At 51.6% G+C, this 27,954-nt stretch overlaps 3 protein-coding genes across 5 annotated transcripts; 2 read left to right on the forward strand and 1 right to left on the reverse strand.

Annotated features, from left to right (window-relative positions):
• The first annotated feature begins 126 nt into the window (after nucleotides 1–126).
• On the forward strand, nucleotides 127–5,892 carry nt5c3a (5'-nucleotidase, cytosolic IIIA). 2 transcript variants are annotated; one of them, XM_053887509.1, is made up of 8 exons: nucleotides 127–267; nucleotides 3,739–3,837; nucleotides 3,897–3,966; nucleotides 4,032–4,164; nucleotides 4,226–4,315; nucleotides 4,379–4,541; nucleotides 4,603–4,803; nucleotides 4,861–5,892. In XM_053887509.1, the coding sequence occupies exons 1-8, from the start codon at nucleotides 130–132 to the stop codon at nucleotides 4,960–4,962; spliced, it is 996 nt and encodes a 331-aa protein (XP_053743484.1). In that variant the 5' UTR covers nucleotides 127–129; the 3' UTR covers nucleotides 4,963–5,892. The 2 variants fall into 2 exon arrangements, with proteins under 2 accessions (XP_053743484.1, XP_053743485.1); XM_053887510.1 differs by lacking the exon at nucleotides 127–267 and adding an exon at nucleotides 2,274–2,326.
• A 48-nt stretch (nucleotides 5,893–5,940) lies between these two features.
• atp2c1 (ATPase secretory pathway Ca2+ transporting 1) lies at nucleotides 5,941–20,578 on the reverse strand. 2 transcript variants are annotated; one of them, XM_053887508.1, is made up of 27 exons: nucleotides 20,476–20,578; nucleotides 13,270–13,374; nucleotides 13,080–13,196; nucleotides 11,140–11,229; nucleotides 11,020–11,055; nucleotides 10,876–10,937; nucleotides 10,692–10,800; nucleotides 10,208–10,363; nucleotides 10,076–10,144; nucleotides 9,918–9,993; nucleotides 9,794–9,860; nucleotides 9,598–9,722; nucleotides 9,431–9,528; nucleotides 9,272–9,367; nucleotides 9,108–9,197; nucleotides 8,942–9,046; nucleotides 8,610–8,766; nucleotides 8,372–8,542; nucleotides 8,193–8,290; nucleotides 7,710–7,760; nucleotides 7,472–7,638; nucleotides 7,348–7,416; nucleotides 7,170–7,286; nucleotides 6,955–7,102; nucleotides 6,793–6,888; nucleotides 6,568–6,709; nucleotides 5,941–6,490 (listed from the first exon to the last, which is right to left on the reverse strand). In XM_053887508.1, exons 1-27 carry the CDS (start codon nucleotides 20,497–20,499, stop codon nucleotides 6,369–6,371), a joined length of 2,763 nt encoding a protein of 920 aa, XP_053743483.1. In that variant the 5' UTR covers nucleotides 20,500–20,578; the 3' UTR covers nucleotides 5,941–6,368. The 2 variants fall into 2 exon arrangements, with proteins under 2 accessions (XP_053743483.1, XP_053743482.1); XM_053887507.1 differs by having other exon boundaries at nucleotides 10,076–10,363.
• A 348-nt stretch (nucleotides 20,579–20,926) lies between these two features.
• pik3r4 (phosphoinositide-3-kinase, regulatory subunit 4) lies at nucleotides 20,927–27,862 on the forward strand. The gene is given in 21 exon segments (XM_053887646.1): nucleotides 20,927–21,163; nucleotides 21,448–22,177; nucleotides 22,241–22,374; nucleotides 22,436–22,646; nucleotides 22,719–23,099; nucleotides 23,175–23,309; nucleotides 23,371–23,592; nucleotides 23,658–23,831; nucleotides 23,902–24,047; nucleotides 24,116–24,319; nucleotides 24,431–24,632; nucleotides 25,001–25,154; nucleotides 25,156–25,382; nucleotides 25,446–25,611; nucleotides 25,675–25,839; nucleotides 25,980–26,191; nucleotides 26,256–26,387; nucleotides 26,485–26,585; nucleotides 26,664–26,752; nucleotides 26,898–27,018; nucleotides 27,355–27,862. Coding segments are annotated over 20 exon segments (4,065 nt in total). The 5' UTR covers nucleotides 20,927–21,163; nucleotides 21,448–21,459; the 3' UTR covers nucleotides 27,526–27,862.
• Nucleotides 27,863–27,954: the final 92 nt, after the last annotated feature.

Below are 27,954 nucleotides of genomic sequence, written 5' to 3' on the forward strand. Positions count from 1 at the left end.
AACTTCACAATTGACGTGTGAAGCGGAGGAAGTGGACAGAGGAGGCAGTCGTCTTGAGCACCGACGATCTTTGGACGCTCGGAGCTACTCGGGACTCTCCGGCGGGCGGAGCAGCAGCGGCGGATGTTCATGGACAGGGCGGCTGTGATGAAGGTCGGGGCGGCGGCCAGTGCCGGCGTCTGCGCGCTGCTGGGCGGCGCGGTTCTGGCCCAGTACATCGTCAACAAGAAGAACCGAGCCGGGAAGAAAACTAGAATAATCGAAATGGTGAGTGACAGCGCAAAGTGTTCGTTTCCGTTATGGGCGCGATAGCTGGGTCGAAACAGGATGTGGCCTCTATGGCTTCAAAATAAAAGCTTTTATTTTTCTCCAAACTGAAAAGTGTCGTAGTTTTCCCCGACGTAAATTATGACTTTGATGTTTCTACCCCTTTAACCAATAGTTAGACGTAGTTATTGATGTGAAGGAAACTATTGGAAACGTTGCAGAAGTTTAAATGTTTATTTTATTTCATAGGTTGTGCAATCAATCAATCAATCATTTAGGGAATTAATTAATATTCATGTTGTTCGTGTATCTTAATGTATTTTCGGATTATTATTCTGCTTGTAGTTAGTATAAATTAAACGAGAGCATAGTCTCCAGAAACAGTGTGTCCAGACATCATTCTTGCATCTGAAGGTGACCAGTCTCGAGTCGTGCGCTTCCTGTTTGTCAGCAGCTGTGTGGAGGTCACAGCAGCAGGCCAGTGTGACTCTGGCTACCCCTCTGCCGAGGCTGTCACATGGCCTCTGGCTGTCCATCACAGATGAAGCAAGTTTCAGTGCGGACGAACCGCTCCTCCACTCTGGCACGGGAATGTGCCTGCAGCTGAAAAGTCCTCAAGGGTTGTTGTCGTAGACAGTGTGGAAGAACTGCTCCTCCACTCTGGCATGGGGACGTGGAACAGGAAATTCAGTCAGCGACAGTGGAACATCTAAAGATCATTGTGCCATTCGAGCTGTCGGTTTTCCCTACAGACTCTGATTTCCTCCCACAAAACATTCTTCAGACTTTGATGTTTCAAACTGTTGCTCCCACTAGAGGGCAGCATCAGAAGCTGAATCATGAGGTCCTCTGATCTTGAGGTTGCCGTGGCGACCGCTGGCTCTTGCTGATAAGTGTCCTGAGGCGTTTTCAGACTTGAGCAGCAGATGAACGTTTGAGATGTGGAGGTTTTTGCCACTCTCTCTCATCAATGTAATGAGGCTGTGCTGGTCATAATGTTACGGCTCCTCCATGTGGTTTGTGTTGGAGCCACTGTATTATTTTTGTTTGTTCAATTTCGTTTGGTGATCAGCGTTTGTAAACAGAGGCGCAGTTTTGCTGTTTGAACATGGGGTGGAGCAGCGAGTTTGTGTTCCCCGGGTGACGCGGTGCATCCGGGCCATGTAGCTGCCAGGGGTCCGTCCTGGGGTTGCCGGCTCGGTCCAGCTCGCCATACTGCGCCGGGGGTGAAATGGTGCCTCCGTGTGTGCTGTCATCACGGTGCTCCTTATCAAACCTGCTGACGTCATCATTCACTTGATGACCTTTGACCTGCCAACTGAGAGAGGAGATTCCGAGATGTTTTCGCTCCGATCATCACTTTCTCTTATCAGAGTTGCTCAAGCTCCGCTGAAGTAATTTAACGTCGATGTTTTGGCGATCGCGACGCAGTGACCAATCCGAAGCGATCGCAGAGGGCGACGCTCAGAGTCCTGGAGCACTCAGTGGTCGGGCCCACATCTCTGCTGCCCCCTGCTGATGCGACCTGAGCGGAGTCATGAACCCCATCAGGCTCCAGAAAGTGGGTCAGCGTTCTCAGGTTACAAGCGAGTCGGGCGGGGCCGAGTGCAGGTCGGGTCTGGAGGTTCTGCCTCGACAACAACTCCAGTTTGGAAAATAAAAACATCGAGAAAAGAAGTGTGTGACGGAGCACCCTGGCCACTGACCACTGCCGCGTGGTGAGGTTTGGGTGCTGAAGTAGAGCAGCAGGTGGTCATAATGTTATGGCAAGCTAATGTCAGCGGAATGTTTGTGGCTCTGAACACTAGTCAGACTGGCTTTAGGTGTTGGAGGTGAAAGGTCACATGACTGGGCAGATTTAAATGTCACTGACCGCAGTCTGTCTATTTATGTGTGTGTTGACGTGTGTCAGCTGGAGTTTACCACTGTGTGTGTGTGTTGGTGGGCGGGGCTTGTGGGGGGTGTTTGGGGGCGTCGCCTCTCTGAGGCTATAAAGGTCTTCGGCTGAGACCAAAACGTTTCCTCACTTTTTTGTTTTGGCTGAGACGACAAACCTGAGGTGAGTGAGTGAATGTGTGTGTGTGAGTGAGTGTATGAGTGAATGTGTGTGCGAGTGAGTGAGTGAATGTGTGTGTGCGAGTGAGTGAGTGAATGTGTGTGTGTGAGTGAGTGTGTGTGTGCGAGTGAGTTAGTGAGTGTGTGAGTGAATGTGTGTGTGAGTGAGTGAGTGAATGTGTGTGCGAGTGAGTGTATGAGTGAATGTGTGTGCGAGTGAGTGAGTGAATGTGTGTGTGCGAGTGAGTGAGTGAATGTGTGTGTGTGAGTGTGTGTGTGTGCGAGTGAGTTAGTGAGTGTGTGAGTGAATGTGTGTGTGAGTGAGTGAGTGAATGTGTGTGCGAGTGAGTGAGTGAATGTGTGTGCGAGTGAGTGAGTGAATGTGTGTGCGAGTGAGTGAGTGAATGTGTGTGCGAGTGAGTGAGTGAATGTGTGTGCGAGTGAGTGAGTGAATGTGTGTGTGAGTGTGTGAATGAATGTGTTAGTGAGTGAGTGAAGGTGAACAGGCTGCAGTGGCGCCCTCACGTCTGCTGCCTCTGATTCATGTGTTCATCTCCGCGCTCTCCAAGTCTGTCGGTTCAGGGCATGAACGGTCAAATGTTCACGATTCATGTTGTTGCAGATCAGGTTTGTTGTTTCACAGCAGCTGGGACCAAATCAGAGTTCAGATCTGGAAAGTGTGTCAGTAGGTTTCAGGTGGTCGAGCGTGTTACACAACAAGATTCCAAGCATTCAGGAGTCAGCAGACCCCGACAGACAGGACACGGCAGCCACACTCGCCCAGACACGCAGACACACATACGCGTCTGTCTTTCTATCCTTGTGAGGACTGTCATTGACATAACCATCTAAAACACATGACTGAACATGACTAAACCTTCACTGTGAATATTAATTAGAGAGCTGTTTTATAGTGTTGATTAAAGTAAAGTAGAGGAACACACACACGCACCTTGTCGAACCAGAACGTCCAGGTCAGAAAAGTCGGTTCGAACACACACGGCAGTTTGAGAGAACGTTCCCCTGAAGCCACGAAGTCACATGACAGGAGCTCGACCTGAGTGACAGCTGAGAGACGTGGTGCAAGAATGAAGTGAACCGAAGCCGAAGAGTTGACGGTTGACTCTGACTCATGTTGACTCAGAGTCCTGTTGACTCTGACTTCTGTTGACTGCAACTCTTGTTGACTCTGACTCTTATTGACTCAAAGTTCTGGTGACTCTGACTCCCCTTGACTCTGACTCTTGTTGACTCCCACTCCTCTTGACTCTGAGTCCTGTTGACTCTGACTCCCGGTGACTCTGAGTCCTGTTGGCTGTGACTCTTGTTGACTCTGACTCCTGTTGACTCTCACTCTTGTTGACTGACTCCCGGTGACTCCGACTCTTGTTGACTCTGACTCCTGCGGTTCCTCAGATGCCTCAGTTCGAGAAGTCGACGGTCCACATGCGAGACCCCGAGCGGGTGGAGCAGATCATCTGCGGCCTCATCAAAGGAGGAGCCTCCAAGCTTCAGGTACCAGGTCCAGGTGCTGCTGCTGCAGGTCTGCATGGTCTCACGTGTGTGTGTCACAGATCATCACGGACTTCGACATGACCTTGAGCAAGTTCTCCGTCAACGGCAAACGTTGTCCGACGTGTCACAGTGAGTCCTTGGGTCGGGAGCCTGAGCCGCTCCCGTGGGGATCCTGACCCGGTTCTGGTCCTCAGATATCATCGACAACTGCAGCCTGGTGACAGAGGAGTGTCGGCAGAAGCTGCTGCAGCTGAAGAACAAGTACTACCCCATTGAGATCGACCCCAACCTCAGCATGGAGGAGAAGTTCCCCTTCATCGTGGAGTGGTGAGTCACCCGAGACCCGGTCCGCGCTCCTGGCCTGCGCCCTGACCCGCGTGCTGTGCAGGTACTTCAAGTCTCACACGCTGCTGGTGGAGCAGAGGATCGAGAAGGACAAGCTCCCGGAGGTGGTGCGAGAGTCGGACGCGGCGCTCAGGTGAGGATGAGGAGAGCAGTGATGAAGATGTGGGCCATGGTGACGGCTAACCGCGTCCTGCAGGGAGGGCTACGAGCAGTTCTTCGACCGGCTCCACCAGCACAACGTCCCCGTCTTCATCTTCTCGGCCGGTCTGGGCGACGTCCTGGAGGAGCTCATCCGGCAGGCGGGCGTCTACCATGCCAACGTCAAGGTGGTCTCCAACTTCATGGACTTCGACGAGAACGTGAGTCTCCGCCTCCTGCTGCGTGGCGTCTGCGGCATCTGAGTGTGTGCTGCCGTGTCAGGGCGTGCTGCGGGGTTTCAAAGGCGAGCTGATCCACGTGTACAACAAGCACGACGGCGCCCTGAGGAACACCGACTACTTCAAGCAGCAGAAGGAGAACTGCAACATCGTGCTGATGGGCGACTCGCTGGGCGACCTGACCATGGCCGACGGCGTTCCCAACGTGGAGAACATCCTGAAGATCGGCTTCCTCAACGACAAGGTGAGAGGACGGCATCAAGGTGTCCGGTGAAGGTCTCAGCTCTGACTGTCGCTGCAGGTGGACGAGCGGCTGGACAAGTTCCTCGAGTCGTACGATATCGTGCTGGTGAAGGACGAGACGCTGGAGGTGCCCAACGCCATCCTGCAGAAGGTCCTCTGACCCCACCCTCCAGTCCGGACTCATCTCTCATGACTCGGCAGTTTCCTGGCCTGTCAGTTGTGACTCTTCATGTCCGACCACAGACATAAAGTCAACCTGCAGGTGGCGCTACGGTTGGTGGAACTCGTGGGAGCTCCACCTTCATCTCAGCTGTGGTCAAAGACTCGACTGTGACTCGTCCTTTATGCTCACTTGTGTCTGTAGCTTCAAGTTTGCGACTACCGACTCGTCCTCCTGACTGACTGCAGGTCACCTTCAAGTTTGCGAGTCCTAACCCTCGAGCACTCGCCTGTAACTTGATTGAGTGACTCGTCTGACACGTTCATACTCGGGTTTCAACTGTTCTGTTTCAGTTCAACCTCAGTCACTCCACATTGACTTGTTAAGAGTCAAAGACTCGGCGTTGCTCACGTGACTTAACAGTGCGAACCCTGAAGAGCTCTACCTCATGAACTCACTCTGACTGGATCAAGCACTCCCATGTAGACTCGACCCACTGAAGCGGTGATGACTCATGACTTGGACGGAAGGATTCACCTGAAAACTCCTGACTCTTACCAGCCAAACAGGCTTTTTAGTTTGCCTCAGGTCTCCTCTATTAACTTGGGTCACCAAGTCTTTACGTTTGTATCCTTCTCATTTTAAGACCTGCTGCTCCAAGTCAATGACTCCTTCACCACTTGTGAGTGACTTGGTCAAGCTGACCTGCCTGCATGTGGTTGATGGTCGAGTCCTGGTTTTTATAAACCATTTCTTTCCAGTCAACTTTTTTTTCTTTCATGGAGTTCAACATCATCCGTTTCTGTTGTTGGAGTCCCAGCTAGCCAGGGTCCAAGGGAAGGTTGGGAGAGAAAACTGAACAATATGAGCAACACGTTCACCATCAGCAATAAAGAGTGTGATGCAGGAACACGACTGCAGATGAAATGCTGACGTGTCCGTCTGAATGAGTGAGACTGACGGTGCAGGTGCAAGAAGCACAGCAGGGACGAATCAACGCTCTTTAATGAGACCAACGGAATAATTAAAAAACAAAATATAAAACATTTAAATTAACTTATTTTGATTCAACAGGAAGTCCAGTTAGCGAGCCACTTAAAAACCTGCGGAGAAACCTTCCCATGGTACAGAAACAGTTTTATGTCAGGTGGCTCCGGGGTCACAACAGTGGTCAACACCTGCAGGACTGGATCCGCTCCGGACTGGACTGAGGTGAGGATGAGGATGAGGAGAGGTTGTGCTGACCAGAAGGGGCGGAGCTACACCGCTGCCGCGGGCCAGGCCGCCGGGCTCAGCAGGGAGACCCAGATCGATCTGGGCCGGTCTGCCCGGCGACCACCGCAGTTCACAAGTCCCATATCCCCGCCTCTTTTCCCACATGATGTCGGCTGGCGGCGCTGCTGACGTCATACCTCGTGGAAGCAGTCTGTGGGGGGGTCGCGCTCGCCTCCCCGCCCCCGCTCCACCCGCTTCATGACCTCGGACACCACGCACACCGAGGACGTGAGCCCCACCAGGAACATCAGGTCTGTGGAGGAAGCACCCGTTACTCCCCTATGTCAAAGGTCATGAGCAGAGGTCAGGGTCACGTGACGCGGTGGTTACCGAAGATGCTGAGGCTCTCGGTCTGGAAGATGCTCTGCAGTGGAGGGAAGTAGATGACCAGCAGTTGCCCCATGATGGACGCCAGCACGGCGAAGCAGAAGGTTCTGTTGCTGCACAGACCCATTTCGTGGACCAGCCGGGTCTGAGACCAGACAGCAGAGTCAGCAAAACTGTCTGGCGTGACAACCACTAGTCGTAGACTGAAAGGTCGGTCTCATGACTCACCTGCGAGCGTGAGCTGAGGGCATTGAACATGTCGAAGAAGACGAAGCAGGTGAAGGTCATGGTGGTGTCTCGAGGAGTGATGACGTTGTCCTGCAACTGAGAGGCCCGGACACCACCCGTCAGTCTCACCTTCGCTGCCCTCCTCCTCCTCCTCTTCCTCACCTCTCTCCAGAAGACGAACAGTGTTCCACACACAATGATGAAGGCCGACACCAGCACTTTGAAGAGCAGACTGCGGGTGAGGATGCTGTCCCTCAGGTTCCGTGGCGGCTTCCTGATTACGTCCTGATCAACAGGCTCCACCCCCAAACTGAGGAAGACCAGCGGGATGGAGAGGATCAGCATGAGATTCCGGGCCAGTCAGGTGACGGCCGTACCTCTGGGCAGGAGGTCCGTCCATGATGATGTTGATCCACAGGATCTGCATGGCGTTGAGCGGGTTGGGGAAGTTCATCAGCGTGGCCAGCGAGATGAGCGTGAGGGCGGCGATGCTCCTGCAGGAGGGAGGCAGGTCAGGTCATCAGAAGCGTGGTCACCATGCTGCGGCAGACTCACGTGCTGAGCTGGAAGCGCACAAAGTTCTTGATGTTGTTGTAGATGCCTTTCCCCTCCTCGATGGCCGACCTGGACACAGAGTGGATGTGACCCTTGGTCACCAGGTGGGTGTCAGGAGACTCACATGATGGTCTGGAAGTCGTCGTCCACCAGGATCATGTCAGCTGCCTCCTTGCAGACGTCGGTCCCCGTCCGGCCCATCGCCACGCCGATGTCAGCAGCCTTCAGCGCCACGGCGTCGTTCACCCCATCGCCGGTCATGGCCACCACGGCGCCTATGTTCTGCAGCGACTGCAGCAGGGGTCAGAGGTCAGCCTGGGCTCTCAGGCGGGAGACATGGAGATGGGTCATGTGACTGTCACCTTGACGATCTTGAGCTTGTGTCGAGGGCTGGCACGGTAGAAGACGGAGATCTGGAGAGAGACTCATACCATCACACACTGAGGCTTCCGTGCATGTGTGTGTGCCCGTGCCTGAGACGAGCTTCTCAGAGATCACGACCACCACAAGCTCCTGTCAGTGTGTGGTGAGCAACTCAGCTCTCTATTGGTAACAGCTCAAGTGTATGGGCTTGTTTGTGGGGACCTATGCTTGACAAAACGCGATCCTTGTGAGGACCGTATGACATTGTGGTTAAGCCTCGATTTGAGGGTGAAGAGGTCAAAATAACTGGGTGATTCTAACTGGGGTCCAGTTTGGTTCAGAGTCCTGGTTCAGGTGAGCCATGTATTTTGGTTAGGTTTAGAGGGAGAGGCTGGGGGAAGGGTGATGGCCAGGAGAAACCTCGCAATGTCTCCACAAGGATAGAAATACAAGTGTGTATGTGTGCGCGCGCACACACTCACTCGGGGCACCATGACCGAGAGCTGCTGCACATCCAGCTGATCCACTTCGTCTCCTGACATGCACTGAGAACCTTTGGAGTAGAGCCCCAGGCGACTGGCTGCAGAGACATTGACCACATGCTGTGATGTGTGTCTGTGTGTGTGACTGAAATGGAGAGGGCGGGGCCCGTCCTCCTCACCAATGGACACGGCCGTCTCCTTGGAGTCTCCCGTGATCATCTTGATGGCGACGCCAGAGCCGATGAGCGTAGCTACCGCTTCCTTGACCCCTGACCTTGGCGGGTCGATGATGCCCACCAGACCCAGGAAGGTCAAGTTCCCCATGTCAGAGCCTGAAGCAAACGCCAGGACTGCAGCAGAGAGACGAGCGTGACGAACCCGGCCACCTCCAACACTGGCCCATTCTCGGTGACTGACCTCTGAGCCCTGCCGTGCCCATGTAGCTGAGTTGCTGCTGGTACAGCTCCATCTGCTGGTTGTTGAGGGGGAGCGCAGCTCCTTGGCTGTTGTAGAAGCTGCAGAAGCGGATCACCTGCTCGTACGCTCCTTTCATGAAGACCACACCGGCCTTGTCCTGAAACAGTGTTCGTTCAAAGAACCACTAGAGGGCGCCCGCGGGCTGGACATGACATGGCTACTGTGAGTGTTAGCAGCTGTTCCAATGTGTTTGTTCATGCGTTATTGTGTCTCAGTGCGAGTTTCGTCTGTGTTTGCATGGCACTGATTCGTGTGTTCTGGAGTGTGTGTACCTTCTGTGTTCGGTGCACACAGCGCACAGACATCCACTTCTTCTCTGAGCTGAAGGGATTCTCCTCCACACGCACAAACTCATGCTGCAGACCCTCCAGGCCCATCTAGGAGGCACCACAGCGAGGTCACAAACACACACACGTTTCATAAAGGCACAGCTCGTACCTTCATGGCCAGAGCGATGAGAGCGCCCTCCGTGGGTCGCCCTAGTAGAGTTCCGTTCTTGATGATGGAGTCGTTGCACACACAGCCCACCTGAACACACACACACGCAGTGCTGGTATCCACGGGTCTCCCCCTGAGCAGGCTCTGCACCTGGAGACACTGACCTCCACTATCTTGCTGATGGAAGGGCAGGCGATGCCGTGAACCACCTCGCCGTCAATCAGAACCTCTCCAGTGCCGTTGTAGCCGACGCCAGTCACCTGTAGGTCACCAAACCGGCCTCAGAATTAACACCATGGTGGACTTCCAGCAGCGCCTCAGACCTCAGCGTGGAGTCCGTCTGACGTGTACAACTGCGTGACGGTCATCTCATTCTTGGTTAGTGTTCCCGTTTTGTCCGAGCAGATGACGTTGCAGCAGCCTGCGGGAGGAAACCAGAGTCACATTTCTGCCGGTTGACGGTAATGAAGACCTCAACCGGTGTGCTCACCAAGAGTCTCCACGATGGGAAGCTTCTTCACGATGGCTCTCTTTTTCACCATGCGCATCACGCCCAGCGCCAGAGTGACCGTCACCACAATGGGCAGACCTTCTGGGATGGCAGCCACTGCCAAACTGCAGCACAGAAACCAGCGCGGTTCCAGCATCTGTCACTCCAGGATCAGACACTGAGGTTCATCTGGTACCTGACACCGATGGTAAACATGTCCAGGACCTTCTTGCCTTGCAGCCAGCCCACCAACATGATGACACCTGAAGGAGATCGACAGTCAGGACAACATGAGGCAGATATTTACCACACAAACTCACCGATGATGCCGAAGGAGTAGAGCGAGAGCTGCTTCCCCAGCAGGTCCATGCTCTTCTGAAGCGGCGTCTTCGGAGCCTGCAGAAGAAAGAACCTGGTCACTTCAGAAAGCTTTGCATCTGGTAGGATCTTGAGCTCAAAGGCTCAGAAGGAAGTTCACCTCCTCCGCCTGCATCATCTTGAAGACCTCCCCAAACTCCGAGCTCTCACCGGTTCCGATAACGATGCCCTGCAAGAAGAACCGAAGACAGTTGGTTTCTCCTCCGAAGGCATGTGAAGATGGTGTCGGTACCTTTGCTTTGCCACATCGCACCAGTGTGCCCATGAAGGCAATGTTGCATCGTGAGGCGATGTCACCGTTTCTGGTGGGGGGTTGGTGTAGCGTGGACTTGGGGCACGGGGTGGTTTCTCCAGTCAGACTGGACTCATCCACGGTGAGGTCGGTCGCCTGGGAGTTTCAAAAGTTTTGTCAGTGAGGAAACGGGAGACAAACCTGTATGTGTTCTTCTTCTTTGTGAGACCCTGTATGAGTTTTTACGCAACACAGTGAGAACATTTTGGTAGGTCCGCACTAAGGCTCATTTTGAGGGTTAAAACTACAAAATAGCTTGGTTATTATAACTGGGTATCAGTTTGGGTCAGAGTAAAGGTTAAGTTTAGCCACGTGTTTTAGATGGTTAGGTTTTGGGGGAGAGGCTGGGGAAAGGGTGATGTCAATGACGGTCCTCACTAAGATTGTAAGACAAATGTGTGTGTGTGTGTGTGTGTTTTTTCACCTCGAACAGGCGCAGGTCTGCAGGAACGCGCTCTCCCACTGACAAACACACAGTGTCTCCAGGAACCAGCTCTCTGGCCAACATGTGGGTCAGGACCCCGTCTCTGATACTGAGGAGAGAAGAGGAGAGCGTGATGCTCAGAAGAGTTCGCCTGTGTGTGTGCTCGAGTGCGAGTGTGACCCACCAGTGACATTCTGGAGGCACCAGCTTCCCGAGTTCCTCCAGAGATTTCTCAGATCGATACTCCTGCACGTCAACAAAGGCATCACAACACACAGGTCCAGGAAACCAACATGACCTCAAGCTCATGTTGGTTTCCTGGACTCACCTGGACAAAGGCAACGGTCACCACGATGATGATGGCCTGCAGGGGGCGACAGAGGGGAGAAGAATTGAAGGAAGCCAGAGCGTGTGACTGATCAACTGTGTGGATGTGAGGGACACTGACCACAGTGATGCTGATGGCATCATCAAACTGGTGCATGACCACACTGATGACAGCGGAGGCCAGCAGCAACAGGATCAGAGGATCTTTGAACTGTGACACAGAGAAGTAGTTACCATGACGACGTCCGTCAGCGATGAAACCATCTCAGAGGACGTTTAAAAATAACTGATCAAAAACACGTCGCCTCTAAGATGAGCTCCTCAGAGATCACGACCACCACAAGCTCCTGCCAGTGTGTGGTGACCAACTCTGCTCAAGAGGGCTCAGAACTGCCGACATGAGGGAGCAGACCAAGTGGTTTCAGACACTCTCTGCGAGTTCTGCAACTTCATTACACAGCTCCTTTTGATCTGGAACCTGTCTCCGCACCTGCGTTTGTCAAACATTTCAGATTTTTCTTGGTCCACGACCTCAGCGAGTCTCCCGCAGGCCTCCTCTCATCTGGATCTGTTCTCTCTGTAGTTCAGGCTGTGCAGCTCCAGTTACCATGGTGACGTGTCTAGCTGTAATGGAACCAGCGTCAGGACCGTGAGACCAGGGAGGTGATCCCGCCTCAGATTCCAGGCCCCAGGTTTCTTCTCCTGAAACACGAGCGCAGCAGCTCTCAGAGCGTGATAACACGTCTCATTCTGCTGCCGGGGGAGTCTCCTTTCCTTCTCCTCCACTGAGTTTCCATCCAGGATGTCAGGACAACAGCCACACGCCGCGTCCCCCTCTAGGCTGACTCTATTATTCATCAGCTCAAATCTGGCGTCACCCTGCGCGCTCACGACTCTGATTCATCTCAGTCTGACAAAACGTCTACATGCACCATGAATATGAAGCTTCGCAGAGGACTGTGCCACAGAGTTCAAATTCACACTAAGACTAGGTTTTTTAATGGGCCATCAGTATTTTTTCCTCTTCCTTTTTTGGCCTCCTATTTCTTGTTTTAAAAGTAATTGGGAGCAGTGTGCTACCCCGTTTTCTGGAGGTCTTTGTTTGGCTGTCTGCTGAGTTTTTGATTGTTTGTTTGTCTCCTCCAAGAAGCATTAAAAGATATTCCAAAGCTAGAGAGGTGAGGAGTAGAAGGCTCTGTGTGTGAGAGCAGTGGAGCTGCTGATGACATAACCAGCATCCGTCCATGACCTATGCTCCTGGTGCCTGGTCACCATGGGTTACACAAATCACCAACAGAAGAAGTTGCATCTGCGATGCTCAGACCACCCTCGGTTTCAGGTCTTTTCACAAAACTGTCACTGCAGACTTGTCAGACACGAGATAAAAATAGTGGATCGACTTTATCCTGGGGAGGGAGCAGGAGGTGGGGGCGGGGTGGGGCTGCCACATCAACTCAGATGAGCCCACGAGGACAGGGATGAACCAGTTACACGGTCCTGATCTACATACACACACCGACACGTTCTGCTGCAGTGAAACTGCAAAACGCTGTAAACATGAAGGCAGACCGAGGTCCACGGCGGAGAAGGAGCGACTTAACATGTGAGGCTTCATCTTTAGTGCTGATGAGGTCACTGTTAAAGCAACAGACTTTCATTTTCCACTGGAGATTGAGGGAGCGTAAGGTGGCACCGCCATGTCGAGTGAGTGGCCTCTGAGGTGACCTGCCCCACCTCTGTGTTCCCTGGAGGAACAGAATCCTCACAGCAGGACTGTGATCGGAGCTTCAACAATGTTAATGTTTCACAGCAGGATCTTTGTCGTGTGATAAAGCAAGGAGCCAGGGTGCGTCACATTCCAGCACTACAGCACGAGGAGAAGGTCACGTGAGGTCTGAGAAAGTCCGGCGGGCTGTGTGAATGTGAGCGAACAGACCAACGCACTCATCAGACATGTGACCAGACACGCAGCGTGCAATTACAGGCTCTACACCAGGGGTGTGTGTGGTGTGGTAAGAGTGGTGCAGCGCAGGTCCGCTGAACACCGTGTCAAGAGGTCACCTGAAGGATGTACTTCTTCCACAGAGGCTCATCTTCACTGATGTCGAACTCGTTCCAGCCATGGTAGACCCTCCGGCGGTCCACCTCCACCTGGCTCAGCCCCCGCTGCAGGTCCGCCTGCCGCGGCGACAACCACATGAATGATTGGCTCTCACCAGTCTAGCGGACCACCAGAGTGAAGCCACAGTACCTGCAGGACGCATGCGGCTTCATTGACAGGGAGCTCACTAGCCTTCTTGGACGTTAGTACCGGGACCATGGTCTCGTCATCACTGGACGCTTCTCTCTCGGAAAGCTGGAAGACAAACGAGTCAGGTTACATGTTGCTGAGGAGAAGAAGGACTTTTCAGACTTCAGATGATTCAAAAGAGAGCGATGTAATGAGCAGCAGCAGGCCCTGCAGTCTCACAGCTGACCCACTTCCTGGTATTTCTCATCTCCACTCAACATTTCCACGTTAGACCGCCCCATAGACGGCCATCGGACCGAGACCTGCCTGAACCTGCCAGGACTTCCGGACACACACAAACAAACTTCAGTGTGAAAATGCTGCCTGCAGCACTTTTGTTCGACAGCTGATTCTGAACGGTCACCTCGGGCAGCAGGATCGCTGACACGGCTCTGCTCTCCAGCTGAGAGCCATCAACAGAGACCTGTGAGAAACTTTCACAGCAGTAAACAACACTGATCTCAGACAGAGCATCAGACAGGTGAACAGTGTTGGATGGATCCTCTTCACCCTCAGTTGATATTATCTAGCTATATTATTATTATTACATATTGATATATTTAGCTTGATGTTTCACACTGGCTCACGGTAATACGCAACTTTAGCTGAATGACAACAGGCAACGTTATGGTCCACAGCGATATGCTGACCACAAGCCAGCACAAAGAGCCATGCCATGGAGTTTTTGAAGTAGAACTTTGATCGGTGATGACCCCCCCCACCTACATCAAAGTGATTTTTGAAATTCAGTGCCCAGCCACATTGGTGTGATCAAAACTTTGGGTGTGACAATGTGCTCCTTCACGTTATAGATTGTGGACTGCAGCCCAGCTTCACCTTGAGTCACCTCATGTCCTCCGGGCCATAAAGAAGACTGGGGTTCGATCCGAGTGACAGAAACAAGTTTGGAACGACATGAACTGAAACCAGATTCAGGAACAAACCGAACCAAAGCCAGAGCAACTGTAACTTAACATTCAGCCCTCGGCTCAAACACTTGGGCGGCAGCGATGAGAAGCTCCTGTTAGAGTACACACCTTCTCAAACACCATTATCAGGAAAGCCCTGCAGGTCACCTGGCATGTTATAAAGATGAAGGACCGTTGACAAGCTAATGTTTGCATTCGCTTGCTTCCATCTTAGACAAATAAAATCGACAACACAAGGAAGTTCTTGAGATCACCGCGGATTACCACAACACAACAGTTAGGGTGCCTGGTCACATGACCGTGGGGCTGTGATCAGGTACAAATGACGGGTGGGCAGGAATTAGTTCCCCTCCTGTGTATTCCTGAAAAACCTGCAATAAAACCTGGTCACACAGACGCATTTCTGACACACCTCCAGCCATTGTTCTCTCGTGGGCTTCAAGAGTCTCACTGGGCTAGTGTAAAAACACAAGCTCATCTCCATGTACTGAGGATTGCCACTGAGTTTGGCCCCTACTAATGTGTCTGGATTTTCAGAACAGAAAGATCCACAGACACCTACTGCAGTAGCCCACGACTGAAAGCCAGACGACAGTAAACACTCCGCTCTTGAACTTGAACAACTTAGAAGAGTGAACAAGTCTTCATAGCTGTGCTCACAGCGACACCTACACACAACCCTGGTACACGGTTCTGATCTGCGTCTTTACTCCGCTCATCCTCTTCAGATCCAGCACAGGGATAATTAAGCCACCACAGACTCAGTCAAGATTAACTTCAGAGGCATCTGTGCAGCATTTGCCACGAAAAAAACGGGACTTCGGTTCCAATTGTACACACTGGACTGCAAAGCGGTTCACCAGGACCACAGGGCTGCAAGTTGGAAGAGTCAAGGGTTAAACCCAGAGAAAGTCTGAGCACATAAGGCAAACGATTAGGGAGGATCAGTGAGAAGACTTTCACCCTCTGCAGGATGGGAGGCTCACTGCACTTTTATCATATATCGTATATTTTACTCATCTCACCACGCACAGCGTGAGTCAGTGATCTAACGGTGAGTTTAGCACAGCCTCTGTTGTTTTGCCAATATCACACATTTTGGTCAACAGGAGTCAATTTGCATTTAAATTAGATACAAAATCTCATGTTAAAAGTGTTCACCTTTGTACCACTCGCATGGACTCCATTTAAAAGCCACTCCTCTGACATCATTGGCTTTGGCCTCAGCCAGCACGTGGCAATCAATAAACTGCATGCGAGTTGTGCCATTGTTGGGGACTGACATCGAACAGGATCTGCTCACAACTGGTCCGATTTCTTTCCTTCCGGAAAACATTATCTCCACCAGTAAGAGGTGCGTCTTCATGTCGGCCTGAACCTTTTCCTCGCGACAAACAGTCATTTGGATTAACAGGTTCTGGTTACACAACCCCTGGCACCATCCCAGACGTGAACAAAAGAGACAAATGCAAGCTTAGATGCTTTACACAATAAAATTCAGAGGTGCGCTAGGAATGCGTTCAATTCAGAGGAGCACAAGGGACCGGTTTTTCCCTATTGTTGCCATTTCTAAATGTCATGAAGCTGGTGGATCTCGTTCTACAGTGACTGGGCTCGTGACATCAACCTTATGACGAATTCTTTTATTCTTTTTGACATCGATATGAATGATGTAACGTGATAATTGAACAATATAAAGGCAGAAACACAATGAACCGGGCTCACGGGACATGTCTGTTGTTCATTTAGTACACTTCTTCTACACACCACACAGTGACATATTGTCTTATTTTAAAATGTTTAAGGAAACATCCAAATCCATTCTAAACTCTACTGTCAAATTCACGGGTGACTCATATACCTTATCAGTACATTGGGATGTGACACGTCGTCACCGTGGATCCCCCTCAGTCTCCGGATGACACAGTGGGACTCAACGTGTTTGGACTGTTATGGAAGACATTTAGAGACGCTGAAGCGGAACCGCGTCCTGTCTGGCTCTGGAGTTTTTCTTTATGTAAAAACAAATTTATTTGTGGGTCTTCTGGGTACTAATTGACTCACCATAACATTGTGTTGACAGTCAATGAGTAGGTGCTCTGCTGAGTCTCACGACTGCTCAAGTCACCAGCAACTGTGCGTGAGGGTAGACTTGCTGTGTTCAAACACACTCAGTGGATGATATTGAGCTTTCAAAATAAATCTGTTTGTGCGAGTACGACCTGTTTAGGTTGTTCAACAATCAAAACGTTTCAGTTGTGTAGAGCTGAGGGGTCAGACTCTTGTTCAGATGACTTCACACGTCTGGCCAGCCTTACTGGTCCTCCAGTACAATCGGAACATACTGGACAGTCAATATACTGGCAAAACCAGCATCACCTGAGATCAGGCGCTGTCTCATCGTCAGAACAACCTTCTCAGGCTGGAGTTCTGACACTATAGGATCCTAAATCTATAAGAATCATTTCACCTCAACACATTCACCATCAAAAGACAGAGAACAAGATGCATTTATCAGTCATGTCCCTCAGTGTGACGCACAAAAGTGTGACGCACAAAAGTGTGACGCACAAAAGTGGATGAATAAAAAACATTTGGTTTCTTTACAGCAATAACAGCATGAATAAAAGTGAATAAAAATCAAATTCAATAGATTTCAGTGTCAACTTGATCAAACTTTGCTGTAACGAACTTCCTCCAACTTTTATATCAAGTCTCCCACGCTTCCACTTCACTGACTATTCTCTGATAAATTAATTGAGAGATATTTACTTGATTTAAGTAATTCGTCTGCAGCCTAATAAGAAGTAAGCTGTGTATCAAACAAGTACTCGAGGAAGAGCCGAGTCAGCACCTTTACCTTGTTTTCATCCATGATCTTGGCTTGCCGACACCCTCACCGTTCAAACACCACTGCTCACGTCCAGCTCCTTCAGCGGCTCTGACACAAGTGACAGTGCTGTCGCTGCAGGCCAGGTCTACCTCACCCGCCTGTTGACGTTGCTCAAAGGCAGATGTGCGAGATGTTTGTCATTTTTAGGATTTGGGCAAACAGAAAGAGCTGCAGCAGAACACGTGTAGAACAGGCCTGACGACAGCCGTCACGCTCCGAAGGTGTGGCGCCAGAAAGTGTAGCGCCAGAAAGTGGAGAGATGAACATGCTTGATGCTGGAGCAGCTTCACCATGGTAACACAACTGAAGTCCAGAGACCTCTTGCCTCACTGTTCTCCTAACGCATCTATAGTTTTGCATTTTCTATCTTGCTGCCACATTTCAAGCAGGATGAGGTAGTGAGGACCACTGAGCTGTTCTGCTCTTGAACCTACCAAGCACCCTGCACAAATTCAGCCCACTATAAACCATCCTGCCAATTTTCTGGTAAGTCACCTGAAGTTCTTATTTCTGGTTGGCCCCATGACCTTTTCCCAGCAGGATGGACCTTGATACTCTTGTGAGTAAGGGTCACCAAGCTTGTTGAAAGTAGTAGTAGAGTGACCAGAAGGTCTACGACCAGTGTCACACTGCAGTAACGTAAGCAGCATGATTGTGTTGGAAAATTATTGAGTGAAAAACGCTACTTCTGTGACACACTTAAGTTAAATGATTTAACACAACGGGGAACATTAAACTAAGATAGCAAACAGAATAAAAAGTTATAAATCACGGTTAGGAATCTCCATCTCAATGCCGAGACACAATCATGCAACCTGGTTGAAATCTGATGACTGTCCATCAGGTCAGTCAACATCTTTCTCGTGATGTAAATCAGCTAGGCTATTAGCAAGAGGCTTGCTGTCATGCTAGTTGACCACAGTGTACCTCGCCATCCTCCCTGTCACCCTCGACGTCAGCAATTCTGAAGAGGATAAACTTGGCAAGAGCAAAAACGCGCCCTGCTGGACTGAGGATAAAAGGCCGAAGGACAGGCGTGGTGACGCTGTTGTTGTGAAACATGAAAGCTCCAATAAAAGAATCAGCCAGGTTCATCGGAACAAAAGAGCAGGGCAGTCATGTGTAAATGTAATAACCTGAGAGTCAAACCTGGATCTCTCATGAATGACGCATCACTCATGCACCATACAGGTTCTTCAAGTCGACTGCTGTTCACACATCACCACAACATTTGGATTATTCAAACTGAGATTGACAGGTGAGCTCAAGCCTTTGTTGCACATTTAAACGTGGCTCCACTGACGGCTCACGCACAGAATCTCCTCAGATGACATCATGGTGCTTCGTTCATGAACCCAATCAGGTGACATCAACAACCATGTTGAGCAAGAAGACAGTGCTGATGGAATAACAGCTTAAGACAAACGCGACGGCACACATAACTCAATATTGAATTACACACAACTCAAACACCATGTTCGAGTTATGGTGTGAACCCGGGTCAGAACCTCTCGTGAAGAGCACAATTCTTCCATCATAAGAGTCAGCAGAACACCGTTTCCTCAAGGAGACCAGGGCTGTCCGAGCCTTGGTACAGTGTTAGAGCCACATCAGGCCAGATATGATGAAGAGTCTATATGAACACCGGCTGAACATGTTTGTGAATCACAGAAACCAATCATTCGCTTTCAGCAGCAGCTGAGTCCATGAGTCACTACAATGTCATGGTGGGACTCAAACGATTGTCTGTCAGCGTATGTAGCGTCAAAGATTCATAGAAGAAGCAGTCAAGCGTGAGAGAAGCAGGGAATCTGGACACGGATCACAACCAGGGCTGATGCAGGTACACGAGAAGAGTAAACACACCAGACTGTGACCGTCACTCAGCCACTGGACGGATCTTTTTTTATTTAGACGTACTTCACATCCTGGTTCACAACTTTATTGCTCAAGACAGGCTGCTAACACACACACACTTGTTTACAAAAGAATAATTCTTCTCTTACACTTAAGGCTTCTCACAGTTTTATTAGTGGCAGGTTGACAGTCCCAAAATAAATCAACCAGGTGAGTAATGACACATGACAGCAGGAGAATTTGGCACCACAGAGCCAGAACCACAACAATACCCACGAGACAACAAGGGTCAAGACCAGGTCAAGATAAATGTACTCCCTGAACAGCTTCAATGAGTCCCACATGGATTTGAGAGTTTGGTCATCTGTGTCCAGAGAAGAGGGGACTCTCCAAGTGTCAACTACTGGCCAGACTTCTACATCAAGAAACTTTGGGCCAACAACAGCACCAACCAACCACATACCAGTGAAAAATAATAACCAGGGTCCTCTAGCCACCATCTCGGGTGCTGGACTTCCATGACAATCAGGTAACACACATTCATGAGCAAGTGACAGACACAACAGGAAGTTCATTGTTGAAAAAGTGCATGTTTAAAAAGGGAAATGAAGTCAAGAGACGGCCAGTAGCTGAGATATATTTAGCGATAATGGTGAGCCACGTCTATTTCCCCCTAGACACATGAACACCTAGTTCACATCACTAGTCTCTGCTGCAGTGGACAGGGGCAGAGTGAAGTGACTGACACATCAAACGGTCTCACTCTTGATGATCACTCCACCTACTGTACATACCCAACAGGTCAGCCTCGCTGCATCGACCAGTGCTCCACTCCACACGCGGACCACTGGGTTCCGACTGAGCTGGACCTTTTATCTGTCCGTTTCATCACACACAGACGGCTGTGACAAACAGGCGGGTTCCGCGTTTGAATATCCAAACAGAAGAAGCGAGATAAGTCACTCAATTTGACAACCAAACTCAGTATATGCAAAACCGAGTCAAACCAGTTCAACGACATGACGTGGAAACGTGTCACCCGCTTTTGAACGTGTTGATGAGGGTCCGAAACCCCGTAGATAAAAGGGTCGATGACTACGAGCCACAAGTTGAGTAAAAACACTCTCCACCGGCTGCTGCCGCCGGTTAGCCAGTTAGCTGCCCCGCTGCTAACAAGCTCGACTTCATAGAATTACGGAGCTGTAACACAGCCCTACTTTTGTAACCAGCGCTGCACAAAGCTCGATATGACCCCCAAATGGAAGGGCTCTCTGTTGACCTCTGTGCCCAACTGGAGTCGCTCCGACTCGGCAGCAGTAGCTATGGCCACCGTCAACGGAAGCAGCAACAACAACACGCTGCCGCCTAGCGAGCACGGCGCTCGGCTTCATGACTGCGGACGTGTCGGAGTGTTCAACTAGGGCGGAAATGACACTTTGCTTTGAATTCCGCAAGTGTGCAAAGAAGAATGTCTCATAAACTTCTCACCAGCCGCTCCCGGGTTTTCAGCATCTTCCGTGTGGTCCCACCGAAGTGTTCGAGTCTGACAGTGCAGAGTCCACCATGACAGCCGCCCCCGGTGCCCGGATGTTGTAACCCGCTGCACTTCACACTAAAAGCACAACTTTGAAGCATTTCCGGCTCTTGTAAAATAATCAAATAATAATAACAATAACGATGATTGATATTATGTTTTATTGAAAAAAAAGTAACTTTGTCGAGCTGAAAAAAAAGAAATTGACACATTATAGCAAAAATAATACGCTTGACCGGAGTCGTTGTTTTGTCCTTTCCATCCACATCTATAAACTTAAAAATATGGAGATTTAAGTGCATTTTTTCTGATGCAGTGACACGACAGATTCCCGTCTTTGGTATTCCAAAGACGAACAAAAGTAACTTCAACAACGAAAACAGTGACACATCTGACTGTGACCCGGAACCATAACAATAGTTGGGTCATGCTAACCGATTAGCCGTGTCTCACTATGTGACCAGGGTCCACGTCCGGAACAGTCTCCGATTTACCTGCAGGTATCGAGATTGCCTTGAGGATTACATCAAAACGACGGGATGTGAGGGTGTTGACGTCGTTTCGCATTGTTTGCTGAGAACCAGGGCGACGTCGATTGCCGTTAACTGGCTAAAGCTAAGACAACAACAACTAGAACAGCTGGTAACATCTTCCTCTAACGCAGTGCTGCTCTTTCTCACTATTTTCTGTTGCCAGTCAGGCAAACGAGCCTTGAGTAACGAGCTAGCGAATATTTCGGAGTAATTCAGTCACATGATACCATTACTGTGATCTAACTACCTTATATATAACACTCACCACACCTGTTTCAAAACATGCATCGCCATTTATTTTGTCATATGAAATCGCTTTTATTTATGACATGCCTTTTCAAACGTAATTCATGGCGACAAGTTTCTGAAATTGTGTGAATGTTTGTGTTCAAGTGAGAAGAAGAGATGGGGAACCAGCTGGCTGGCATCGCCCCGGCCCAGATTCTGTCGGTGGACAGCTACTTCTCCGACATTCATGACCACGAATACGACAAGAGTCTGGGAAGCACTCGCTTCTTCAAGGTGGCGCGGGCGAAACACAGTGAAGGTCTTGTGGTGGTCAAAGTATTCGCCATCCAGGACCCATCTCTACCGCTCACCAGCTACAAGCAGGAACTGGAGGAGCTGAAGATCCGATTGCACTCCTGTCAGAACTGTCTGCCCTTCCAAAAGACTTCTCTGACTGAGAAAGCCGCCATCTTGTTTCGCCAATATGTCCGGGACAACCTGTACGATCGGATCAGCACACGACCGTTTCTAAACAACGTGGAGAAGCGGTGGCTCGCCTTTCAAATTCTCAACGCAGTCGACCAGGCGCACAAGGTTGGTGTTCGCCATGGCGACATCAAGACCGAGAACGTGATGGTGACAAGCTGGAACTGGGTGCTGCTCACAGACTTTGCAAGCTTCAAACCCACATACCTGCCTGAGGACAACCCTGCCGACTTTAACTACTTCTTCGACACGTCCAGGAGAAGGACGTGCTACATCGCCCCGGAGCGGTTTGTGGATGGTAGCATGTTCGCCACCGAGAGCGACCAGACAACTCCACTGGTGGACCTGACCAACAACAACCAGAGAAGCCGCGGGGAGCTGAAGCAAGCCATGGATATCTTCTCTGCAGGTGAGGCAGTGGACGGCTGAAGTGTTTTCAGGAACATCAGCATCCTTTCGCTCTTGTCCTCAGGTTGTGTGATAGCAGAGCTCTTCATGGAGGGAGTACCGCTCTTCGATCTGTCTCAGCTTTTGGCATACCGGAAGGGTCTTTTCCAAACTGACCACCTCCTCCAGAAGATTGAGGACTGCAGCATCAGGGAGCTGGTGAGTCTCCAAGGTCCTGTCCATCTGCTGGTTCTCTGTTTTACGAGCTTTGTCTCCTCAGGTGGCTCAGATGGTTCAGCGCGAGCCGGAGAAGCGTCTTACGGCGGAGGAATATCTGAAGCAACAGCGAGGGAAAGCTTTCCCAGATATCTTCTACACGTTCCTGCAGCCTTATATGGCTCAGTTTGCCAAAGAAACCTTTCAGTCTGCTGATGAGCGAGTACTCGTCATCCGCAAAGACCTGGACAACATTTTGCACAACCTGCGTGGCGGTGAGACTGTGACTCGGACTGCATGCAGGGACATGTTAGGAAAGATGTTGAGCTTCATGAGTTCCTCTGCAGGTTCCTCTCAGGATGCGAGCGACGGTGTCCTGACCTCCAGGGAGGAGCAGGGCCTGATGGTGTTGGTGTCAGTCATCACCTCCTGCCTGCAGACGCTACACTCCTGCGACTCCAAGTTGGCAGCACTGGAGCTCATCCTGCACCTGGCACCTCGACTCGGCGTGGACATCCTGCTGGATCGCATCACGCCGTACCTGCTGCACTTCTGCAGCGACTCTATGCCGCGTGTGCGAGCCCAGGCGGTGCGCACGCTGGCCAAAGTGCTGGCGCTGGTCAAAGAGGTGCCGCGGAACGACGTGAACATCTACCCGGAGTACATCCTGCCAGGCATCGCACACCTGGCGCAGGATGACGCCACCATCGTCCGTCTGGCCTACGCAGGTCAGTGGGGTCATGGACAAGGTGGGAGGGTGAGTGACACGCTGTGTTTGCAAGTGAAGGTTGATTTTTCTCCAGAAAACATCGCCCACCTGGCTGAAAGTGCACTGCGTTTCCTGGAGTTAGTCCAGGAGAACAATGTCAACACGGAGCAGGACATCAGTGGAGAGGACTCGGAGGAAACCCTACACCCCAACGAGAACTACGACTCCGGTAAACAAGGTTCAGGAGCTGAGAGAGGGTGGCTCTTAGCAGCGTGTGCTTCTGTGTGCAGAACTGCAGGCGCTGCATGAGATGGTGCAGCAGAAGGTCGTGACGCTCCTCAGCGACTCAGAGAACATTGTCAAGCAGTCACTGATGGAGAACGGCATCACCAGACTCTGCGTCTTCTTTGGCCGCCAGAAGGCCAACGATGTGCTGCTGTCGCACATGATCACCTTCCTCAACGACAAGAACGACTGGCACCTGAGAGGAGCCTTCTTCGACAGCATTGTCGGTGAGTGGAACACGTGCTGTAGGGCGTCCTGCTGGGCAGACGTTGCTAACGTGGTGGTCTGGCAGGTGTGGCGGCGTACGTGGGCTGGCAGAGCTCATCCATCCTGAAGCCCCTCCTGCAGCAGGGTCTCAGCGACACAGAGGAGTTTGTCATCTACAAAGCTCTCAACTCCCTGACCTGCATGTGCCAGCTCGGCCTCCTGCAGAAGCCTCACATCTACGAGTTTGTGGGCGACATCGGTGAGGCCGCTCAGACAAGTCCCCCCCCGCCCCCCAAGTCCTCGCGCCTGACCCGTCTGTCTCACCACAGCTCCGTTCTTGTGCCATCCCAACCTGTGGGTCCGTTATGGGGCGGTGGGCTTCATCACTGTGGTGGCGCAGCACCTCAACGTGGCTGATGTCTATTGCAAGCTGATGCCACACCTGAAGCCGTTTGTCACGCAGCCCATCATCCAGGTGAGAGGCCCAAGTCATGAGCGAGCACCAGCGCCCTCGTGTGGCACCACCATATATTGTGTTTCCAGATCGACAAGGAGCTGGTGCTGCTCAGTGTGCTGAAGGAACCGGTCAGTCGGCCCATATTCGACTACACTCTGCGCTCCAAGGACATCGGAAGCTTGTTCCGCCACCTGCTGCTGCGGCAGAAGAAGCGTGCCGCCTCCATCCCTGAGTGCCCCGCCCCCGAGGATGCCGCCATCGCCCAGCTGCTGAAGAAGCTTCTCTCTCAGGTGGGAAAGCGGTGTCTAAACGTTCTCCTCTAGACCACTAGATGGCGCATGTGCTCTACTGAAGTATTACCAGCAGCCAGAGAGCATGGCTGACGGGTTGCTCTCCTTCAGGGGATGACTGAAGAGGAGGAGGACCAGCTGCTGGCGCTCAAAGACTTCATGATGAAGTCCAACAAGGCCAAAGCCAACATGGGCGAGCAGACTCACTTGGGGGAGGCGGCCCAGACCGGCGTCATTGACCTCGCCATGCTTGGCATCACTGGGCGCCAAGTGGATTTGGTCAAACCCAAGACGGAGGTGGAGGACAGGAAAGGTAGGAGAGCCAGGGGAGCGTGAGGAGACCACCTGCTTGATCTCACAGAGCTTCCAAAACAGACTTGTCTCTGTGGATCCTGAAAAGGTCACGGTGACCAGCCTGACCGGGGACTTGCACGCGTTCATCCGACCAGCTGAACCACACGTTTGTTCTTTTAGGATAAAAAAGAACAAACATATCTTTCTGTCTCATCTCCTCCATCCTCACCCTCAGAGGGAGGTTCATGTTCGCTGTGCGACAGATGTTGGACTCTATCATACAAGATGTGTGTTTATGGCACCAACTTCCTTGGGATGAATCACCGGTGATGACTTGTTGCTGGACTGGTGTCTGATGCTCCCCGACTCTCCGTGTTTGTGTTGCAGCTCGGAAACACACCAAGCAAGACTCCACCATGAACGAGGAGTGGAAGAGCATGTTTGGATCGCAGGAGCCATCCAGCGCCCCGCCGGCCCCGGTGAGTGCAGAGGAGAGCAGAGAGCCACTCGACCACGCTCCAGTTTGCTTAAGCCTTTCTTCCACAGGCTGGTGACGCTGCATCAGCTCAGACGAAGAAGAGCTCGGTGACGCCGGCGGGTCCGCTGCTGCAGTCTGTGGCCAGCGGTCCGGCGTACCAGCGGCGCCTGAACACCTGCAAGGCGGAGCTACAGCAACTGGTGCAGCAGAAGCGTGAGCAGTGCAGCGCTGAGCGCATGGCCAAGCAGATGATGGAGAGTGCTGAGTGGGAGAGTCGCCCTCCTCCACCTGGTAACCGCCGCAGCTTCCTGTCCCTGACCACGCAGCACCTCCTGACCCGCCTGTGTGTTTCAGGGTGGCACCCCAAAGGTCTGCTGGTCGCCCACCTGCACGAGCACAAAGCCGCCGTCAACCGAATCAGAGTGTCTGACGAGCACGCCATCTTCGCCACGGCGTCCAATGATGGCAGCGTGAAAGTGTGGGACAGCCAGAAAATGGAAGGCAAGACCACCACCACGCGGTGAGTGCAGGACCTGGTCCAGGGCCACACGTGGTTTTCCCAGTCCTGATGAGTGTCTCGCAGGTCGGTGTTGACGTATTCGCGCATCGGTGGTCACGTGAAGACCCTGACCTTCTGTCAAGGGTCGCACTATCTCGCCGTCGCCTCCGACAACGGATCCATCCAGCTGCTCGCCGTTGAGGCCAACAAGCCTCCCAAGTCGCCCAAAGTGCAGCCCTTCCAGTCCAGGCAAGGGCACACACACACACACACACACACACACACACACACACACACACACACACACACACACACACACACACACACACACACACACACACACACACACACACACAAAATCCCACCTGCTCACCCCTCCACCTCCTCAGGTCTCTGGACCTCCAGCAGGACGGCTCAGCTGTGGACATCCACCACTTCAACTCAGGTGCTCAGTCGGTCCTGGCCTATGCGACGGTGAACGGGTCCCTGGTGGGCTGGGACCTTCGCTCCAACAGCAACGCCTGGACGCTGCAGCACGACCTGAGACTGGGACTCATCACGTCCTTCAGTGTGGACATGCACCAGTGCTGGCTGTGTCTAGGTGAGGCTGAATCCCCCCCCACCCTCCTCACCCACCGTCTCCTGACTCACACATGTGCTGATAGGAACCAGCAGCGGCACCATGGCCTGCTGGGACATGCGCTTCCAGTTGCCTATCTCCAACCACACACACCCGGCAAGAGCGCGAGTACGGCGCCTGCTCATGCACCCGCTCTACCAGTCATCCGTCATCGCAGGTGAGCATGGACACACACACACACACACACACACACACACACACACACTCTCTCAGTCTCCAAGTCTGGACACACTCACTAAATTCTGCGTGTGTAGCTGTCCAGGGGAACAACGAGGTGTCGATGTGGGACATGGAGACCGGAGATCGGAAATTCACTCTGTGGGCGAGTTCTGCCCCGCCTCTGTCCGAACTACAGGTAGCAGTGTTTCTGTCGCCCCCTGCTGGATATCTGCTGTCACAGAGCTCAACTTCACTGTTACTTGTATTTGTGTAGCCGTCTCCTCACAGCGTCCACGGGATCTATTGCAGTCCTGCTGACGGGAATCCTCTGCTGCTGACCGCCGGTTCTGACATGAGGATCAGGTCTGTTTCAACCGCAGTCCTGTTAGAGTGACACCTAGTGGTCAACTCTGAAGTGCTCCGTTAGTCTCCTGGTGCTGTCGTGTCTGTAAATATCAACTTGCAGTCGTCGCTGAGAGACAAAGTTTTGATAAAGTTCTGCTTTCAGGTTCTGGGACTTGGCGTACCTGGAGAGGTCGTATATCGTCGCAGGCGGAGCCAATGACTCGCTGCATTGCCCGTCAGTTCTCTACAGCAGGAAAATCATAGAGGGAACTGAAGTTGTTCAGGTGAGAACAAAACAATAGTTAGCAAAGTTGCTACTTTTATAATGTGCCAAAGGTTTCCAAAGACAGTCAGGAAGTCTCTCTGTGATATAAATTCAGCGCAACAACGTGAAGTTTCCAACTAGCCTGTGTAGCTGCAGCGGCAACTAGCCCAAGTGCAGCAATCCAGAAGTCATGTTGTCATTGATGCTAGCAGATAGGTCAATGTTGTCTAACAGTTCAGCAGCAATCTGAGCAGAAGTAATGAAGGAGAAGCTAGCTTGCTCTCAGCTGCGTCACGGGTTCACGCTGGTTGACACCACGAAGGCCACCGTCTGTAACAAATCTGTTTCACCGCAGGAGATCCACAGTAAGCAGAAGAGTGGCGTCGTAGAGGACTCGCCGCGGCGCGGCCCGGAGTCTCTCCCCGTGGGACACCATGACATCATCACCGACATCGCCACCTTTCAGACGACCCAGGGATTCATTGTGACATCGTCCAGGGACGGAATCGTCAAAGTCTGGAAGTGAGGACGGCACCACCAAGTGTTGGCGCTGAACTCTTGAGACAGAAACTGGTGGTTTGATTCCACCATCAGGTTGCAGACTCTGCTTTCCCGACTGTTGATTAACAAATGAAGTTGTTCCTTGAAGCTGTTACAAACGTTTTACGTTTCTGCCGAAGTGACTTGTCGCCAATGTAGATCTTCACGACAGGCTGCAAACTCAAGCTGATGTACACCAACTATAATGTCATCGACCATGTGCTCAGCCACGCCCACTTCCATTTGCCTGATCATTAATATTGTAAAATAATAACAATTGTAATGTTTAATCTTTATGGACTCAAAAGTCCCACCTCAATAAATCAGAACTTTAATTTGAGTGACTTATTTACTTTTTGACGTGTTCGGAAGAGAGGAGCGAAACGCAAAACACAACAATAGCGTCGCGATTGTG

Source organism: Synchiropus splendidus, chromosome 15 (genome assembly GCF_027744825.2).
Source record: "Synchiropus splendidus isolate RoL2022-P1 chromosome 15, RoL_Sspl_1.0, whole genome shotgun sequence".
In the NCBI taxonomy this organism is placed as follows: domain Eukaryota; kingdom Metazoa; phylum Chordata; class Actinopteri; order Syngnathiformes; family Callionymidae; genus Synchiropus; species Synchiropus splendidus.